We start from the raw sequence: 21,023 nt of genomic DNA on the forward strand, positions 1-21,023 counted from the left end.
ACTTTAATGTACTCCTTGCAAAGAAATCTTTGAGTTGAGGCTGTATTTGAGGCTTCAGTGATAATTCAGACCTCCCAACTGTCCAAGTTCCTGAAGGATTTGAGAGGTCTGCCTGCTATCCTGCCCCTGGTTTCTCCGCCAACTCTACCTATATATATCCCAACTCTACCTGGTCCTGTTCATGACATGACCTGTCCCTATCCACAACATTCACTCTGCCCCACCCACAAGTTCCCTCACCTTCCATCTCGGTAAGCCTCCAGAAAATGTTGGGAGGTATAAAAATATGTTTAATAGACTTACGTTTCTGAAAATTTTATGGATTACAACTCTGTCGTATTTTCTCTGTATATAGCTAGTGCAATAAAAGTGTAATAAAGTTAATTATCTCACTTGATCTTAAAGGGAGATTGTACTCACAACTTTTCTGTTATTCATATGAAATAGTAGTGTTTAAACATGTTGATATTTTATTTCTCTAAAAAAAGTTAAAGGGACATAAAACCCAATTTTTTTCTTTCATGATTCAGACAGAGCATACAATTTTAAACAGCTTTTCAATTTACTTCAATTATTTAATTTGCTTCCTTCTCTTGTTATCCTTTGCTGAAAGGTTTATCTAGGAAAGCAGCAAAGAACATAGGTTCTAGCTGCTGATTGGTTGCTGCATATATACTGTATATACTGATTGGCTCACCCATGTGTTCAGTCAGCAACCAGTAGTGCATTGCTGCTCATTCAACAAACCATACCAAGAAAACAAAGAAAAATTGGTAATAGGAGTAAATTAGAAAATTGTTAAAATGTGCATGCTTTATCTGACTCATGAAAGAAAATATGTGGGCTTCATATCCCTTTAAGTATATGCTGTTTAATTTTATATTAAATGCTTCTGTATCATTCGTGCACTACCAATGCATAATGGCTGAGTAGGTACTTCCTACTATTGCTGATAGGCTCATAGATTCTTCCTGCCAGTGCTCATTGGCTAATAGGTACTTCCTACTAAATTTCATGTTTAAATGGTGCTCTTTCAATATCCCTTTAGCTTGAACATTCTTCAGTGTGTTTATGAATAACCAGTGATGTGTCATGTTTATCCCTAGTTATTTTATGTCAGTATTTCCATGTACTGCAGTCACATCCAAAAAATAGCTGTTTTTTTTTGTTTTAGAGTCAAGTTGTTGTCAAGCGTCTGCAGAGAATAGTTCACAAGAGCTGGAAGGTGATGCCCCCGATGGGTCTTTTGCCAACAAGAACGGACGCCATGTTATTGGCCATATTGATGACTACGGTGCTTTAAGACAGCAGATATTGGAAGGGAAGATGTTAATCCACAAACTGGAGTCACTTATGCAGTCATCTCTCAATATACCTTTTCTGGAGTTCCATGGAACCAAGGTAATCTATATTGTTTGGTATTCACAATTAATACAAATAATACAACCAACTGCAGAAAAATACTGAATATGAAAACTGGAGATCCTACTGAATTAAATAGTATCTGTAGCTATGTCTTACTTATAAAACATTTTTAATGTTATATGTTAATGCAACAATAAGATGCTCCAATTTATGATATTTAGTTGATTACTTTTAGTTGGGTGGATTCCGATCGTTTAAGTCAATGCTGTCTATGCATCATATGGGGGATTTTTCCGATATTCGATCCAATATTTTTCCAATATGAGAATGATGTTATCTCTTGTATTCAAGTTCCAATGTCGAAAAAATCATATCAGAAGCCAAAAAAATAGTAACACTGTTGATAGATTGGAATCAAGCTCTTTATGTTTAAACTCCAAAAGGGATTAAATTCAAAGTTAAAAGGGACAGTGTTCCCTATTTTTGACCCTCCCTTTAATTTGGTTCCTATTATTCATTTTAGCTGTTGAAGTGTATAAAATAGTTTACAGATACATCCTTTACCTTTATTTCAGCATTTGAAATAGCTGATTTTACCTGTGATATCCCTAATAAGTACTGGGCTTTGGTATGCAGACATATGTAAGATAAGGAAGCATTTGTGTGTACAGAAATGGATCAAATAAGGATATCTGATTTCCCTGCAAGCTCAACCCATTTTAATGACTTGTGGTTTCAAAGAACAAAATTGGTTATTTAATTTACAAAAATAAACTAAAAGAAGCTATTTCTGTTTCATACTCTGCTGCTGGTATGACAAGTTATTGGAAACACCATTTAAAGTGACACTGAACCCAATTTTTTTCTTTAATGATTCATATTAGAAGCCGGCCCATTTTTTATTCACAACCTGGATTGTGCTTGCTGATTGTTGGCTTAAGGCACCCACCATTAAAAAGTACTGTTCAGGGTCTGAACCAAAAATTGGCTGGCTCCTTAGCTTAGATGCCTTCGTTTTTAAATAAAGTTCATTACCCAGGATAGGGCTTGCTAATTGGTGGCTACATTGGTGGCAAGCGCAACCCAGGTTCTGAACCTAAAATGGGCCGTCTCCAAAGCTTTTATTCCTGCTTTTTTAAAATAAAGATACCAAGAGAACGAAGAAAAATTGATTCTAGGAGTAAATTAGAATGTTTCTTAAAATGCATTCTCTATCTGAATCATGAAAGAAAAAAAATTGGGTTTAGTGTCCCTTTAAACTGAGCTGCTCCAGATCATAATATGAACAGTGATTGTTGGTTATGTGCACATACTGGTTTTGATTGGCTCATGCAGCTCCTAAGCCAGAGTTTTATATAGATTCATTTCTGTTATAGCAGAATGTACCAAATTAGAGCATTTTACTATTGAATTAACATGTAACTTTAAAGGGACACTGAACCCAATTTTTTTCTTTTGTGATTCAGATAGAGCATGCAATTTTAAGCAACTTTCTAATTTACTCCTATTATCAATTTTTCTTCGTTCTCTTGCTTTCTTCATTTAAAAAAGAAGATATCTAAGCTAAGAAGCCAGGCAATTTTTAGTTCAGAAACCCTGGGCAGCACTTGTTTATTGGTGCTGCCCAATCAGAAAGGACAACCTAGGTTGTGAACCAAAAATGGGCCGGCTTCTAAACTTACATTCTTGCTTTTCAAATGAAGATAGCAAGAGAATAAAGAAAAAATGATAATAGGAGTAAATTAGAAAGTTGCATACAATTGCATGCTCTATCTGAATCATAAAAGAAAAAATTTGGGTTCAGTGTCCCTTTAAGTTGTTTTTACTGTTTTAATCTCTTTTAATATCTTTAAAAAACTCCTCACAACCTCTTTAATTTTTCAGGCCCTGGATTATGGGAACATCAAGAAACTATTCTCTACCACAAGTACTGTGCACAAGATCCTGGATGAATCCAGCGCTCTGCTAGACATGTTCTGGAGAGCTGCCTTGCCCAACACACAAAGTGTCGCTCAACAAAAGAGAGAGGTGGGGAGCAGCAGCACATACTCACATACGCGCATAATCATTCCTTCTTGCCATAGACTTAGTAGTACATCTGCTCATGCTCAGATTTTTTACTTATTAAAGGGACAGTCTACTTTAAAATGTTTATTGTTTAAAAAGATAGATAATTCCTTTGAATATCTATTGTCCAGTTTTGCATAACAAACACGGTTATAGTAATACACTTTTACCTCTGTGATTATCTTGTATCTAAGCCTCTGCAGACTGCCCCCTTATCTCAGTTCTTTTGACAGACATGCATTTAAGCCAATCAGTGCTGACTCATAAATATCTCCACAGGAGTAAGCACAATGTTATATATATATGGCAGACATGAACTAGTGCTGTCTAGCTTTGAAAAACTGTCAAAATGCACTGAGATAAGATGACTTAGAAATAAGCATATGAGCCTACCTAGGTTTAGCTTTCAACAAAGAATACCAAGAGAACAAAGCAAATTTGTTTGAAATTGCATGCCCTATCTGACTCATGAAACTTTAATTTTGACTAGACTTTCCCTTTAAGATTATGATGTTACCACTAACAGAACTATGTATACTCTTCTTCCTTTTATTGTAATTGGCTGATATTCATGTTGTTGGCACTACACCTGCCTTCACCACCAATCAAGGGACAACCAGCAATTAGATACAGGTGTTGACTTAATAAAAAAATAAGGAGACAGTGCGGAGAAACTGAGAAATTATGCTGATTGGGGGTGCTGTGTTTTTGGGGTGCATACATTACACTCGGTCGTTATGAGTGAGGAAGTACATAACTGTTCTAAGTAATGTCTGATAAGAATATATCAGATTGCATAATTAGCTAATACTTTGTAAAGTATACATATCTAGTGTCATAAGAGGCTGATTTCTTTTCCTGCTGTACCTTTAAAGGGACATTATACACTAGATTTTTCTTTGCATAAATGCTTTGTAGATGATCCATTTATATAGCCATACAGGGTTTTTTTAAAACAAAAATGTATAGTTTTCCTTATTTTTAAATAATATTGCGCTCATTTTCAGACTCCTAACCAAGCCTCAAAGTTTTAGAAGTATACCAACTACAGCTTGCTCCTGTTTGTGAAAAGTGTATTTTCATATGCAGAGGAAGGGGGAGAGTGTCTGCTATTTCCCACTTGCAGTGGGTGTTCCAGCTAATCTTTTAAACAGAGCTAAACTGGGAGCTTCTAAGTAAGTTTTTAAACAGTTGTATACTGGATTTTTAGATCAGTATCTGTGCATCTTATTCTTTATAGTAGTGTCTATTACATGCAGTTAAATGAAAATTAGTGTCCTAGAAGATGGCGCAAACTGTAGTAGTCTTTATAAGCTCTCATTTTGCAGTGTTGTGCTGCTAACAGAGAGAGTATAAAGACTATTACAATTAAGGCCTAACAGATCTTCTAGGCCTCCTTAAAGGTACAGCACGTGCCTTTTATGACATCATGGGGCCGATTTATCAAGCTCCTTCAGGCTTGCCGGAAACAGAAGTTATGAATAACTTGTCCACCTGCTCTGAGGCCACGATTTGATTGAGACCCCCTGCTAGCGTGATCTGCAGGGGGTGGCATTGCACCAGCAGTTCACAAGAACTGCTGGTGCAATGATAAATGGCAACAGCGTGTGCTGTCAGCATTTATCAATGTGCAGCGGACGTGATACGCTACATTGTATCATGTCCGCTCGCACTATAATTAATATACCCCCTAGAGTGTATCTGTGAAATGATACACTTGTAGTAGGATCATACTAAATTTAATAAGCATTTCTATGGCCATACAATTTTAATGTCATTTCTTGGTTTATATGTACAGTGTTATTCATATCTGTAAACATTAATTTTCTGATGTATTTATTTCATAGGAGCAGGAAATGAAAGATGAGATTTGCCAGCTAAGAAATAAGGTGAAAGAACAGGAGAACGTATTGCAGGAAGCTGTGGAGCGCATGAAAACCGCAAACCGAGCAAAGGAAAGCATGGAGAATTTCATCGTGAGCCAACGTATGTAGTGATAATGTACATCATATACATAAACAGTGTACATTACATACATAAACAATATACATTACATACATATACATTACATACATAAACAATATACATTACGTACATATACAGTATACATTATGTACATACACAGTACACATTACATACATAAACAATATACATTACATACATATACAGTATACATTATGTACATACACCGTACACATACATACATAAACAATATACATTAAATACATAAAACAGTATACATTATGTACATACACAGTATACATTACATACATATACATTACATACATAAACAATATACATTACATACATACACAGTGTACATTATGTACATACACAGTATACATTACATACATATACATTACATACATAAACAATATACATTACGTACATATACAGTATACATTATGTACATACACAGTACACATTACATACATAAACAATATACATTACGTACATATACAGTATACATTACATACATATACAGTATACATTATGTACATATACATTACATACATAAACAGTATACATTACATACATATACAGTATACATTACATACATACACAGTGTACATTATGTACATACACAGTACACATTACATACATAAACAATATACATTACATACATACACAGTGTACATTATGTACATACACAGTACACATTACATACATAAACAATATACATTACATACATAAACAGTATACATTATGTACATACACAGTATACATTACATACATATACAGTATACATTATGTACATATACATTACATACATAAACAGTATACATTATGTACATACACAGTACACATTACATACATAAACAATATACATTACATACATAAACAGTATACATTACATACATATACAGTATACATTATGTACATATACATTACATACATAAACAGTATACATTACATACATATACAGTATACATTATGTACATATACATTACATACATAAACAGTATACATTATGTACATATACATTACATACATAAACAAGTATACATTACATACATATACAGTATACATTATGTACATATACATTACATACATAAACAATATACATTACATACATATACAGTATACATTATGTACATATACATTACATACATAAACAATATACATTACATACATATACAGTATACATTATGTACATATACATTACATACATAAACAGTATACATTACATACATATACAGTATACATTATGTACATATACATTACATACATAAACAATATACATTACATACCATATACAGTATACATTATGTACATATACATTACATACATAAACAATATACATTACATACATATACAGTATACATTATGTACATATACATTACATACATAAACAATATACATTACATACATATACAGTATACATTATGTACATACACAGTATACATTACATACATATACATTACATACATATACAGTATACATTATGTACATACACAGTACACATTACATACATAAACAATATACATTACATACATAAACAGTATACATTACATACATAAACAGTATACATTACATACATATACAGTATACATTATGTACATACACAGTACACATTACATACATAAACAATATACATTACATACATAAACAGTATACATTACATACATAAACAGTATACATTACATACATATACAGTATACATTATGTACATACACAGTACACAATTACATACATAAACAGTATACCATACATACATATACAGTATACATTATGTACATACACAGTACACATTACATACATAAACAAAATACCATTACATACATAAACAGTATACATTTCTCAACTTATACAGTATACCTTATGTACAATACATTACATACATATACAGTATACATTACATACATACACAGTGTACATTATGTACATACACAGTATACATTACATACATATACATTACATACATAAACAATATACATTACGTACATATACAGTATACATTATGTACATACACAGTACACATTACATACATAAACAATATACATTACATACATATACAGTATACATTATGTACATACACAGTACACATTACATACATAAACAATATACATTACATACATAAACAGTATACATTACATACATATACATTACATACATAAACAGTATACATTACATACATATACAGTATACATTATGTACATATACATTACATACATAAACAATATACATTAAATACATAAACATTATACATTACATACATATACAGTATACATTACATACATAAACATTATACATTACATACGCACACAGTATACATTATGTACATAAACAATATTTATTACATACATACACAGTATACATTACAAACAAAACATTATACATTATGTACATATACATTACATGCATACACAGTATACATTACATACATAAACAGTATACATTACATACATAAACAGTATACATTACATACATAAACAGTATACATTACGTACATAAACATTATAGATTACATACATAAACAGTATACATTATGTACATAAACCATATACATTACATACATATAACAGTATACATTATTATGCATAAACATTACATACATAAATGGTATACATTATGTACATAAACAATATACATCACATAGATACACAGTATACAGGAATATCCTAGACTTCAGATCATTACTTTTAACACCATCATCCACCCTTAGTCAAAGCATTATTATAATTTATTTGTAAATGCGCACAAATTCTGTTTAGCTCTAAGTACATGAGTGGGATTATAGCAGATACATAAACAGATTAAACAACAATTAACACAGGTGTTGATGGTCTACATGTGTATAGCCCAGCTATGCACCCTCCCCATGCACAGTATATAGCCCCAGCTCATTTTGCATCCCACTCTGCCCAGGCTCCCCTGCTCCATGCTGGCCCCACCCATTAAATGCCACAACCCCACCCAAAGACCACCCTGACTCACAGCCCCCCTAGCCCCTCCCCTCACAGCCCCATCCACAACAACTGTGTGCCTCCAGACTTTCCAAAATATTTATTGGAGAAGCCACTGATGCAAGTCAAGAACATAGTTGCCGGAATACATTCAGCACATTCTAAATTATTTTAAACTTTATTAACGTCATATTTTTTGCTAAAAAGCCTAAATGCAAGGCAAAAAAAATAATCAAATTCAATAGGTTACATTTTCAAGTGTTTCAAACGCATCTATGAACAAATGTATGTTACTCTGCTAAACTATTATGAAATCCATCTAACTTGCTTCTTTATATACATAATTTATAATTTTTATAAACCTTTCTGAAGAATAGAAAAATACCTCTCAAATGTTCAAGAGAAAGCGGATATATCAATAAGAGACTGAAACCATGTCATGCTAGCAGACTGCTAAATAATTAGCCATTAAAATACTAAATAAGGACTACATTACAAGTGGCACGCTAAATGAATTGAGCGTTAATTTGCGCACGTATTACAAGTTGAAAGTAAACGCATTCTCTCAAGCGCAATCAAATTTAAAGCATGTCAGTTTAGCGCAACTGAAGACCTAGCGTAAAGGGTTACGGTTAAAATAAAGTTGCACCAAACACAAAGTACATTACAATAAACTGTTACACTCGTATAAACACAATCTGATAAAAAAATATTCATCTAAATATTAATACAAACTATTTATTAGGGTTCATATTTAATAAGGTGTTTTACTGTGTATTTACTGTAAATGTTTTAACAGTCCAATGTTCTTTATATTGGGGAAAGCTTTCTTTGCATTTTTAAATTGATACTCATATATATATATATATATATATATATCTATACCTGTACATATTCATTTAAATATATAGGTAAATATATTTTATAAAAATGACATTTTTTTTTTTCTATGTGAAGAACATTGGAATGTAAAATATGCGTAACGCAGTGCCAGGTTAGCACATATGAAGAATTAGTTATCTTAAGTCACGTTATGTAAATAATATAAAATATTGAAAAAATATTAATTATAAATAATTATTATAGATACTGCAAAATATACATATATATTCTATGAATTTTTAAAAATATTTAAGTACATCTATAATAATTATTTACATTATTAATATTTTTAATAATTCATAATGAATAAATAAGGCACCTTAATATAACTAATGTCAGGTTAGCGCACATTAAGAATGAGTTTACTTGTTTTTGGTTTATGTTCGCATACCCAACAGGAATACACTAATTCTTCATGTGCCCTAACCCAAATTTAATCAGCCATTAAAAGGGCCTGGAGAGAACATTTGTTTTATTTCTGTTTAAACTGATAGATAGAAAAGTGCTAAAACATTTCTGGTATTTTGAGCAAGTTTTTCCTCTGAATTTTCATGGTAGTGAAGGTGTTAATCCACAATTTTTATGCCAATACAATGAGCCACCATTTTTAAAATGCTGCAGAATGCACTTTTGCCTCTATGGTTTGTGGAAAACCATCATTTTAAGAGTTAAATTACAGAAAAAGCAGGCAAAATAAATATGAAATGAATCTACATTAGATTATTTATTTTTTTTATAGAGAATTACATTTTTAACTTGTCAGTTTTAATACCAATGAAGTAACAGTGGTCATTTACAACATTCATTTGTGTGACTTATGAAATTTTTGGAATGCACTATTCTTGTGGGATCAATACAGATAAAAAAAATTATTTAGTTAAGTTGCTAATTAATTGACTGTAACAACGATGTGAAATATGACTGTTTTCCTTTTCAGTTACTAGAACTCAGGATGTACTGAAGAAAGCAAGATCAAACCTAGAGGTAAGAAACAAACTTTGAAATTTTAAAGGAAATGGGAAAGATAGAAATGGGTTTTAAAAAGAGCTATAATTTAAAGTGATTGTAAATTTGAATGATTTAAAGCCCAGTGTTTAAAAATACTCTTAAAAACATGGGCACTTTAAGTCATTAAAGCTTCTTATACCTACCATTTTGTTGCTGAAAACACACAACAATCCGCCGCCCACAGCTCCTTCAGTATTGAGCAGATCGATGACCAATTCGGCTTCCTCCAATCGTTGTGTGCACCCTTTTGGTGTCCAGCTTGTGGGGCACACGATTGGAGGAAGCCGGATTTGTCATCGATATGCAAAATACTGAAGGAGATGCAGGGGCAGGATCTTCGGTGTGTTTACAGTAACAAAATAGTAAGTATTTAAAAAGAAGTGTAATTGTTAAGTTTATTGACTTAAAGTGCCCATGTTTTTAAGAGTATTTTTAAATACTGGGCTTTAAATCGTTCAACTTTACAATCACTTTAAGTAAATTCTGAAAGCTGCATTTTTATAGATTAATTTCAGAAAATTGTTGGAATGCTATAGATCTATAACAATGCATTGGAAAATTAAAACGCATTTATATATATTAAATAAGAACGTAATTCATGCTGTATTATCTTGCTTTGGAACTTGTAGTGTCACCTATACTTTTAGAGCCTCAATCCCCAATTTTTTTTCAGCCTACAACCTGCTTAGCTCCATCTCCCTATCCTACCCCTAAATGCTCTTGCCTCAAGGGGCGATGTAGAGCACTGTTTACTAAAGTGGGCTTTTCATGCTATCATGTTGCCATCAAAAAGCTGAACAAATCAGTAATATATTTGTTTCTTTGATGTCAAATCAATTCATAGAAATATTTCTCTTGTTAAGTGTAGTCAGTCCACGGGTCATCCATTACTTATGGAATATATCTCTTCCTCACAGGAAGCTGCAAGAGGATCACCCAGCAGAGCTTGCTACATAGCTCCTCCCCTCACATGTCATATTCAGTCATTCTCTTGCAGCCTTAACTAGATAGGTCGCTGTGAGAGGTCTGTGGTGTTTTTTAACTTAGTTTATTTCTACAATCAAAAGTTGTTATTTTAAATGGCACCGGAGTGTGCTGTTTATTCTCAGGCAGCATTAGAAGAAGAATCTGCCTGCGTTTTCTATGATCTTAGCAGACGTAACTAAGATCCACTGGCTGTTTCTCATCTGAGGAGTGAGGTAACTTCAGAGAAGGGGAATAGCATGCAGGGCCCCCCTGCAAATGAGGTATGTGCAGTAATTATTTTTCTGAGGAATGGAATTGACTGAGAAAATACTGCTGATACCAATGTAATGTAAGTTCAGCCTTAAATGCAGTGATAGCGACTGGTATTAGGCTGATGAGTGTGTGTACACTGAATGTATTTTTCTAAGGAATGGAATTGACTGTTAATATTCGAAATAATGTATGAGCCTTAACTGCAGTACAAGCGACTGGTAGCAGGCTTATGTAATAACAATCATAACTTTTCAAATGTATGTTTAAAACGTTTTACTGGCATGTTAATCGTTTTTTGTGAGGTACTTGGTGATAAAACTTATTGGGGCATGATTTTTACCACATGGCCATCTTTGTTTTCTGCATAGAAACAGTTTTCTGAGCTTCCCCACTGTTGTAATATGAGTGGGAGGGGCCTATTTTAGAGCTTTTTTGCGCAGTAAAAATTCAGTCACAATCTGTCTACTTCATCCTCCATGAATCCAGATCGTCTCTAGAGAGCTCAGGGGTCTTCAAAATTCATTTTGAGGGGAGGGTAATCAGTCACAGCAGACCTGTGACAGTGTGTTTTTGACTGTGAGAAAAACGTTAATTATTAAATTGTTAATCCCGTTTTTGGGTATTAAGGGTTAATCATCCATTTGCTGGTGGGTGCAATCCTTTGCTAACTTAATACATTTACTGTGAAAATTGGTTGCTATAACTATTTTGGTTCATTGTTATTTCAACTGTGAAAGCTTTTTGTGCTTCTTAAAGGCACAGTAGCGTTTTTTATATTGCTTGTAAATTTATTTAGAAAAGTATTTCCAAGCTTGCTAGTCTCATTGCTAGTCTGTTTTTAAACATGTCTGACACAGATGAATCTCTTTGTTCACTATGTTTAAAGGCCAATGTGGAGCCCAATAGAAATTTATGTACTAATTGCATTGATGCTACTTTAAATAAAAGTCAATCTTTACATGTAAAGAAATTATCACCAGACAATGCCGACTAACTCTCCTCACGTGTCAGTACCTTCGCCTCCCGCTCAGGAGGTGCGTGATTTTGTGGCGCCAAGTACATCAGGGAGGCCTTACAAATCACTTTGCAAGACATGGCTACTGTTATGACAGAAGTATTATCTAAATTGCCAGAATTAAGAGGCAAGCGCGATAGCTCTGGGTTAAGGACAGAGCGCGCGGATGAGGTGAGAGCCATGTCAGATATTGCGTCACAGTTTGCAGAACGTGAAGACGGAGAGCTTCATTCTGTGGGTGACGGATCTGATCCAGGGAGACTGGATTCAGAGATTTCTAATTTTAAATTTAAGCTTGAGAACCTCCGCATATTGCTAGGGGAGGTATTAGCGGCTCTGAATGATTGTAACACGGTTGCAATTCCAGAAAAATTATGTAGGTTGGATAGATACTATGCGGTACCGGTGTGTACTGACGTGTTTCCTATACCTAAAAGGCTTACAGAGATTATTAGCAAGGAGTGGGATAGACCTGGTGTGCCCTTTTCCCCTCCTCCCATATTTAGGAAAATGTTTCCTATAGACGCCACCACACAAGACTTATGGCAGACGGTCCCTAAGGTGGAGGGAGCAGTTTCTACTTTAGCTAAGCGTACCACTATCCCGGTGGAGGATAGTTGTGCCTTTTCAGATCCAATGGATAAGAAAATTAGAGGGTTACCTTAAGAAAATGTTTGTTCAACAAGGTTTTATCTTACAGCCCCTTGCATGCATTGCGCCTGTCACTGCTGCGGGCGGCATTCTGGTTTGAGTCTCTGGAAGAGGCCATTCGCACAGCTCCATTGGATGAAATTATGAACAAGCTTAAAGCACTTAAGCTAGCTAATGCATTTGTTTCTGATGCCGTCGTACATTTAACCAAACTTACGGCTAAGAACTCCGGATTCGCCATCCAAGCGCGCAGAGCGCTATGGCTTAAATCCTGGTCAGCTGACGTGACTTCTAAATCTAAATTGCTTAATATTCCTTTCAAAGGGCAGACCTTATTCGGGCCCGGCTTGAAAGAAATTATAGCTGACATTACGGGAGGTAAGGGCCATGCTCTACCTCAGGACAGGGCCAAATCAAAGGCCAAACAGTCTAATTTTCGTGCCTTTCGTAACTTCAAGGCTGGAGCAGCATCAACTTCCTCTGCTCCAAAACAGGAAGGAGCTGTTGCTCGTTACAGGCAGGGCTGGAAAGTTAACAAGTCCTGGAACAAGGGCAAGCAGGCCAAGAAACCTGCTGCTGCCCCCAAGACAGCATGAAGAGAGGGCCCCCTATCCGGAAACGGATCTAGTGGGGGGCAGACTTTCTCTCTTCGCCCAGGCTTGGGCAAGAGATGTCCAGGATCCCTGGGCGTTGGAGATCATATCTCAGGGATATCTCCTGGACTTCAAAACTTCTCCTACACGAGTGAGATTTCATCTTTCAAGGTTATCAGCAAACCAAATAAAGAAAGAGGAGTTTCTACGCTGTGTACAAGACCTTTTACTAATGGGGGTGATCCACCCAGTTCCGCGGACGGAACACGGGGCAGGGATTCTATTCAAATCTATTTGTGGTTCCCAAGAAAGAGGGAACCTTCAGACCAATCTTGGACTTAAAAATCCTAAACAAATTTCTAAGAGTTCCATCATTCAAAATGGAAACTATTCGAACCATCCTTCCCATGATCCAAGAGGGTCAGTACATGACCACAGTGGATTTTAAAGGATGCCTACCTTCACATACCGATTCACAAGGATCATTATCGGTACCTAAGATTTGCTTTCCTAGACAGGCATTACCAGTTTGTAGCTCTTCCCTTCGGATTAGCTACGGCTCCAAGAATCTTTACAAAAGTTCTGGGCTCACTTCTGGCGGTACTAAGACCGCGAGGCATAGCGGTGACTCCGTACCTAGACGACATTCTGATACAAGCGTCAAGTTTTCAAACTGCCAAGTCTCATACACAGATAGTTCTGGCATTTCTGAGGTCGCATGGGTGGAAGGTGAACGTGGAAAAGAGTTCTCTATTACCACTTACAAGAGTTCCCTTTCTAGGGACTCTTATAGATTCTGTAGAGATGAAAATTTACCTGACAGAGGCCAGGTTATCAAAACTTCTAAATGCTTGCCGTGTCCTTCATTCCATTCCACACCCGTCAGTAGCTCAGTGCATGGAAGTAATCGGCTTAATGGTAGCGGCAATGGACATAGTACCATTTGCGCGCCTGCATCTCAGGACCGCTGCAAATTGTGCATGCTAAGTCAGTGGAACGGGGATTACTCAGATTTGTCCCCCCTACTAAGTCTGGATCAAGAGACCAGAGATTTTCTTCTATGGTGGCTCTCTCGGCCACATCTGTCCAAGGGGATGACCTTTCGCAGGCCAGATTGGACGATTGTAACAACAGACGCCAGCCTTCTAGGCTGGGGCGCAGTCTGGAACTCCCTGAAAGCTCAGGGATTATGGACTCAGGAGGAGAAACTCCTCCCAATAAATATTCTGGAATTAAGAGCAATATTCAATGCTCTCCTAGCTTGGCCTCAGTTAGCAACTCTGAGGTTCATCAGATTTCAGTCGGACAACATCACGACTGTGGCTTACATCAACCATCAAGGGGGAACCAGAAGTTCCCTAGAGATGTTGGAAGTCTCAAAGATAATTCGCTGGGCAGAGTCTCACTCTTGCCACCTGTCAGCAATTTAAATCCCAGGCGTAGAGAACTGGGAGGCGGATTTTCTAAGTCGCCAGACTTTTCATCCGGGGGAGTGGGAACTTCATCTGGAGGTCTTTGCTCAACTGATTCTTCATTGGGGCAAACCAGATCTGGATCTCATGGCGTCTCGCCAGAACGCCAAGCTTCCTTGTTACGGATCCAGGTCCAGGGACCCGGGAGCGGTGCTGATAGATGCTCTGACAGCCCCTTGGGTCTTCAACATGGCTTATGTGTTTCCACCATTCCCGATGCTTCCTCGTTTGATTGCCAAGATCAAACAGGAGAGAGCTTCGGTGATTCTGATAGCGCCTGCGTGGCCACGCAGGACCTGGTATGCAGACTTAGTGGACATGTCGTCCTGTCCACCGTGGTCTCTACCTCTGAGACAGGACCTTCTAATTCAGGGTCCTTTCAAACATCCAAATCTAATTTCTCTGAGGCTGACTGCATGGAGATTGAACGCTTGATTCTATCAAAGCGTGGCTTCTCGGAGTCGGTTATTGATACCTTAATACAGGCTAGGAAGCCTGTTACCAGAAAAATTTACCATAAGATATGGCGTAAATATTTATATTGGTGCGAATCCAAGAGTTACTCATGGAGTAAGGTTAGGATTCCTAGGATATTGTCCTTTCTACAAGAGGGTTTAGAAAAGGGCTTATCTGCTAGTTCGTTAAAGGGACAGATTTCTGCTCTGTCTATTCTTCTACACAAACGTCTGGCTGAAGTTCCAGACGTTCAGGTTTTTTGTCAGGCTTTAACTAGGATTAAGCCTGTGTTTAAGACTGTTGCTCCGCCGTGGAGCTTAAAACTTAGTTCTTAATGTTCTTCAAGGCGTTCCATTTGAACCCCTTCATTCCATTGATATCAAGCTGTTATCCTGGAAGGTTTTGTTTTTGATGGCTATTTCCTCGGCTCGAAGAGTCTCTGAGTTATCTGCCTTACATTGTGATTCTCCTTATCTGATTTTTCATTCAGACAAGGTAGTTCTGCGTACTAAACCTGGGTTCTTACCTAAGGTAGTTACTAACAGGAATATCAATCAAGAGATTGTTGTTCCATCACTGTGTCCTAACCCTTCTTCAAAGAAGGAACGACTTTTGCATAATTTGGACGTAGTGCCGTGCCCTGAAGTTCTATTTGCAGGCAACTCTAAAGATTTTCGTCAAACTTCTTCCCTGTTTGTCGTTTACTCTGGACAGAGAAGAGGTCAAAAGGCTTCGGCTACCTCTCTCTCTTTTTGGCTTTGTAGCATAATACGTTTAGCCTATGAGACTGCTGGACAGCAGCCTCCTGAAAGGATTACAGCTCATTCTACTAGAGCTGTGGCTTCCACCTGGGCCTTTAAAAATGAGGCCTCTGTTGAACAGATTTGCAAGGCTGCGACTTGGTCTTCGCTTCACACCTTTTCAAAATTTTACAAATTTGACACTTTTGCTTCTTCGGAGGCTGTTTTTGGGAGAAAGGTACTTCAGGCAGTGGTTCCTTCTGTTTAATGTTCCTGCCTTGTCCCTCCCTTCATCCGTGTACTTTAGCTTTGGTATTGGTATTCCATAAGTAATGGATGACCCGTGGACTGACTACACTTAACAAGAGAAAACATAATTTATGCTTACCTGATAAATTATTTCTCTTGTAGTGTAGTTAGTCCACGGCCCGCCCTGTCTTTAAGGCAGACCTAAATTTTAATTAAACTCCAGTCACCACTGCACCCTATGGTTTCTCCTTTCTCGTCTGCTTTGGTCGAATGACTGAATATGACATGTGAGGGGAGGAGCTATGTAGCAAGCTCTGCTGGGTGATCCTCTTGCAGCTTCCTGTTAGGAAGAGATATATTTCATAAGTAATGGATGACCCGTGGACTGACTACACTACAAGAGAAATAAATTTATCAGGTAAGCATAAATTATGTTTTTGTTAAACTAGTGTGCACCAGCAGCAGACCTACTCAACAGAGAGCTCTGGTGCAAACATTTGTTGAGGCCCCTTCAAAGGTAACTCAATAATATGCAATACAAATAATATATATGCTTCTCTGTATATTAATTATATATATATATATATATATATACATATATATATATATATATATATATATATATATATAGGCAGTGGGCACATGTTTAGACTGACTGCTATGGGCTACCCGTACTGCTATGGGCTCACTCAGCACTTGGGCCCTAGTGCCAATGCACTTGCTGCACCAATGGTAGTTCCGCCCCTGGTATGCCCCTATACTATAGACTTTGATAAAATGCCAGTACGTTCTCCTAGTCAGTGTCCCAGTTTAGTGCAGATGTTTACTGTAGCACCAAACAAAACAATGGATAGAGGTTCTTGTGTATATTTCTGATTTTGTTTCTTGTGTTTTTGTACCTACCCTTTAATTTTCTGAGTTTGTTCAGAAGAACAGTGAGAAGGGTCCTTCTGTAAAGCCTCACTGTCCCACCAGTAAAGGTAAAATAGCATCCAAGTTTGTGTGAGCAGATTTTTTATTGTTTGCATCATCGCATCTCATAGTGCTTTACCTTTTACCTGCTTTATATGTGACTCACATACACTACATAAAAGCCACCTGTATAGTGAGCTCTCCTTGCGCAAATTAACTAAACACTTGATGTTACTAGTTCCTGCTTAATTAGTTGAGTCGTCAATTTATAACACACTACAATGTCCCAAACCCACAGGAAATATAGTTATATAATAGCTGCTTTTCCAAACTTCTGTATCAGGTAATTCCTATCCCTCTGTGGAATATGCACCATCAAATTTAGCTACTTGTTATTTATTCAGAACTAACTATCAGATTATATTAGATTATATTTACTATATAGGAGGGAATTACTTACCTTTTAACAGAATATGGAAAATGAAATAAATGGACTTTTGAGGATATTTTTTACATAGTTACTACTGATATAACCCATTAACCCTTTCCCCACCACAATTATCTCTTTCTAAAATTTTGACAGTAAGCCTACCTATTCACATTTGTTATTGGTTAATCAGATTAACCAACCACAAATGCGTAATTGTTTCCTATATAGAAGGAAAATACTCACCTTTAAACAAAATATGGACATTGCAATGAATTTACTTTTGAGTACAATTTTTTTTCAAATTACTACAAAGCAGTATTTTTTATTCACATTTGGGTAAGTGGTTGTAACGGAGAGGGGGAATAGGTTGCTGAATTAATAAGATACTGTATTGTATGAAGACTCATCTTTCATCAGTTAATTTAACAAACCATTCCTTTGTATTCTAACCCATGTGATTGATCGTGCTACACAGCAATGACTGAACGGCTATTTAATTAATAATTCATCATGCTTCTTACTCATTTTAAGAATGTGGTTTTGCAATTAATTTATAAAGCATGAATGTTTCTTAGGCTGCATATATTGTTATTTACATTTAGTTATTGTCCGTTAGTTATGGAAAAGATTTTAGTAAATGTATGTGCTTGACGCATTGATTGGGAGAACGGTAGAAACATTCTGAGGTTTTTTTAAGACCATGATGTGTGTACCCCTTTAGATCATTTTACAGAGAGAAAGCCTTTAACCTCTGTTGAGTGGTTCTAGAATTTAGTATACAAGTTAATTCTACCTCCTAAAAAATGGTCAACAAACATTTGACCATTCCTGAACTGATTTAAGATCAGCAAATGGATACTAAATCATTTTTCAATGTTGCTATGGTAACCTAAGGCATTATTGAAGACCATATTAGAACAGATAAATACTATATTATATTTAAAGTTTATTAATGACATGCTGTTTTGTAGACCTGTGACCTATGTATTTTGTCGAAATTTCTCCAGAAACCCTTTGCCAATGATCATATTTATTGATATAGATCTTATTAATTATAGTGACTTGATAAGTAGAGTGCTCTACCTGTATAAAAGTTTTTTGATAAATGACGTGATTTTAGTTGTATTTAAGTGGTTGACTATACTTATGGTACTGCTTCATTATACAGGGGTTGTAGACAATAATTGTGGGCAATTCTTTAAAGGGACATTAAGCACTTTGAGATAGTAATATAAAATGATAAATTGTATATATAAAAACAACTCTGCAATATGCTTTCATAATTTATTTTCTCCCCTTTTTCTGTAATTCCATTCTGAAATTGTGAGCTTTTCAGTTACTGTTAGAAATGGAAGTGCAGAACACTTATATTCCACACAGCTATTGGCTGCACACTCTAGTGATCTATTTATACCTGTCCCTAATTGGCCACAGCAGAGAAGGTAACCTAAGTTACAACATGGCAGCTCCCATTGTTTTATAGACACTAAAACTTAACACTTATTTTGTCAATATTTAAAAAACTAATGACATTTTAAAAAATACATCTACATGTTATTCTCAGACTAATCTTTTCTTTTTATGCATCATTCTATTTAGCATTTATTTTGTGTTTAATGTCCCTTTAATGATATGCCCCTTGTCCATTTTGAAAGGTTGAATTTCCTTGAAGTCTTTAAGGTTTCCTCTAATAATTGCTGGCTTCCCTCTGAGTTTAATTTATTTTTCTACCTATTAAAGAAGTTGATGATTTCGGGTTTCTGCTCTTTCTTTTTCTGTCAAGTCATAAAAGAATACAGCAGTATGAACCGCTACCGTTAAGGATATTCATTTTTCCACATACATAGTAGACAAGGCTTCTCTTTGTTCTCAGTAATTATGTGAAATCATGGGAAGAAAATTATAAATAAATATATATCACATAGAAAATATTTTCTCATTGTGTGATATCTCATGTTATTTTGTCACATTGTAGACATGTTTCTTTTGAATAGTTTTTTTACCCATTTTTCATACTGGTTCATTACATGAAAGTCTTGTTCCATAGAACCTTTGGTTTCATTAAAGTGCCATAAGTCAAAATTTTATATGCTCTAATTTGTTAGAGCATGTCATTTAAAGACTATTGACCCTACACTACTTTGTGTTTATCCCTCGCAAAGGGGTTAAACACACAGTAGAAGTACTACTTTGGACCACTCAAGAAACCACCGCTGATCCATTTAGCAGCGCTAGTTGACTATCTGAATAGTTCCCTCAACAATATCATTTTCACCAGTCTATATCGTTAGATTTTACTCAAGTTTTAATGTAGGCGTACAGATTTAAATTTGATTCCCCTCTCAATTTAAAGGGACACTGAACCCAAATGTTTTCTTTCATGATTCAGATAGAGCATGCAATTTTAAGCAACTTCCTAATTTACTTCTATCAATTTTCCTTCATTCTCTTGCTATCTTTATTTGAAAAAGAAGGCATCTAGGCTAAGGAACCAGCAAATTTTTGGTTCAGACCCATGGACAGCACTTGTTTATTGGTGCTGTCCAATCAGCAAGGACAACCCAGGTTGTTCACCAAAAATGGGCCGGCATCTAAACTTACATTCTTGCTTTTCAAATAAACATACCAAGAGAATGAAGAAAATTTGATAATAGGAGTAAATTAGAAAGTTGCTTAAAATGTCATGCTCTTTCTGAATCACGAAAGAAAAAAATATTGGGTTCATTGTCCCTTTAAGAACCATGTCTGTAGGGAATGATTCACTTGATATTATTATTACTTTTATTTAATTTTGGAGTCCAATGGAAGCCAGTGTATGGATTGGCATAGAGGAAAGATGGAGGTCAAACAAACTGTTTTTGAGCTGGATAAATCTGACAGAGACATTTAGTATAGATTTTGTTAGGTGGTTGTCCAATTAGAAAGGAGTTGCAATGACTAATATGTAATATTCTAAAAACAGCATTTTTTTTCAGTAAATAATTTTTCATTTTAAGGGAATTCAAATAAAATTTAAAGCTGGACCTAGGTTAATCTC

At 35.6% G+C, this 21,023-nt stretch overlaps 1 protein-coding gene across 5 annotated transcripts in view; it reads left to right on the forward strand.

The window, feature by feature from the left end:
• LOC128640657 (myomegalin) overlaps nt 1-21,023 on the forward strand; it is a 285,549-nt gene that overhangs the window by 261,891 nt on the left and 2,635 nt on the right. For 2 of the 5 annotated variants that reach the window (XM_053693086.1, XM_053693089.1), the window contains exons 41-45: nt 1,175-1,401; nt 3,250-3,393; nt 5,280-5,418; nt 10,159-10,205; nt 17,564-17,624. In XM_053693086.1, the coding sequence (XP_053549061.1) occupies nt 1,175-1,401; nt 3,250-3,393; nt 5,280-5,418; nt 10,159-10,205; nt 17,564-17,624 (618 nt within the window). The remainder of the gene's footprint in view (nt 1-1,174; nt 1,402-3,249; nt 3,394-5,279; nt 5,419-10,158; nt 10,206-17,563; nt 17,625-21,023) is intronic. The other 3 variants (XM_053693087.1, XM_053693088.1, XM_053693090.1) reach the window with 3 other exon arrangements.

This window comes from Bombina bombina, chromosome 10 (assembly GCF_027579735.1).
Source record: "Bombina bombina isolate aBomBom1 chromosome 10, aBomBom1.pri, whole genome shotgun sequence".
NCBI classification, from domain to species: domain Eukaryota; kingdom Metazoa; phylum Chordata; class Amphibia; order Anura; family Bombinatoridae; genus Bombina; species Bombina bombina.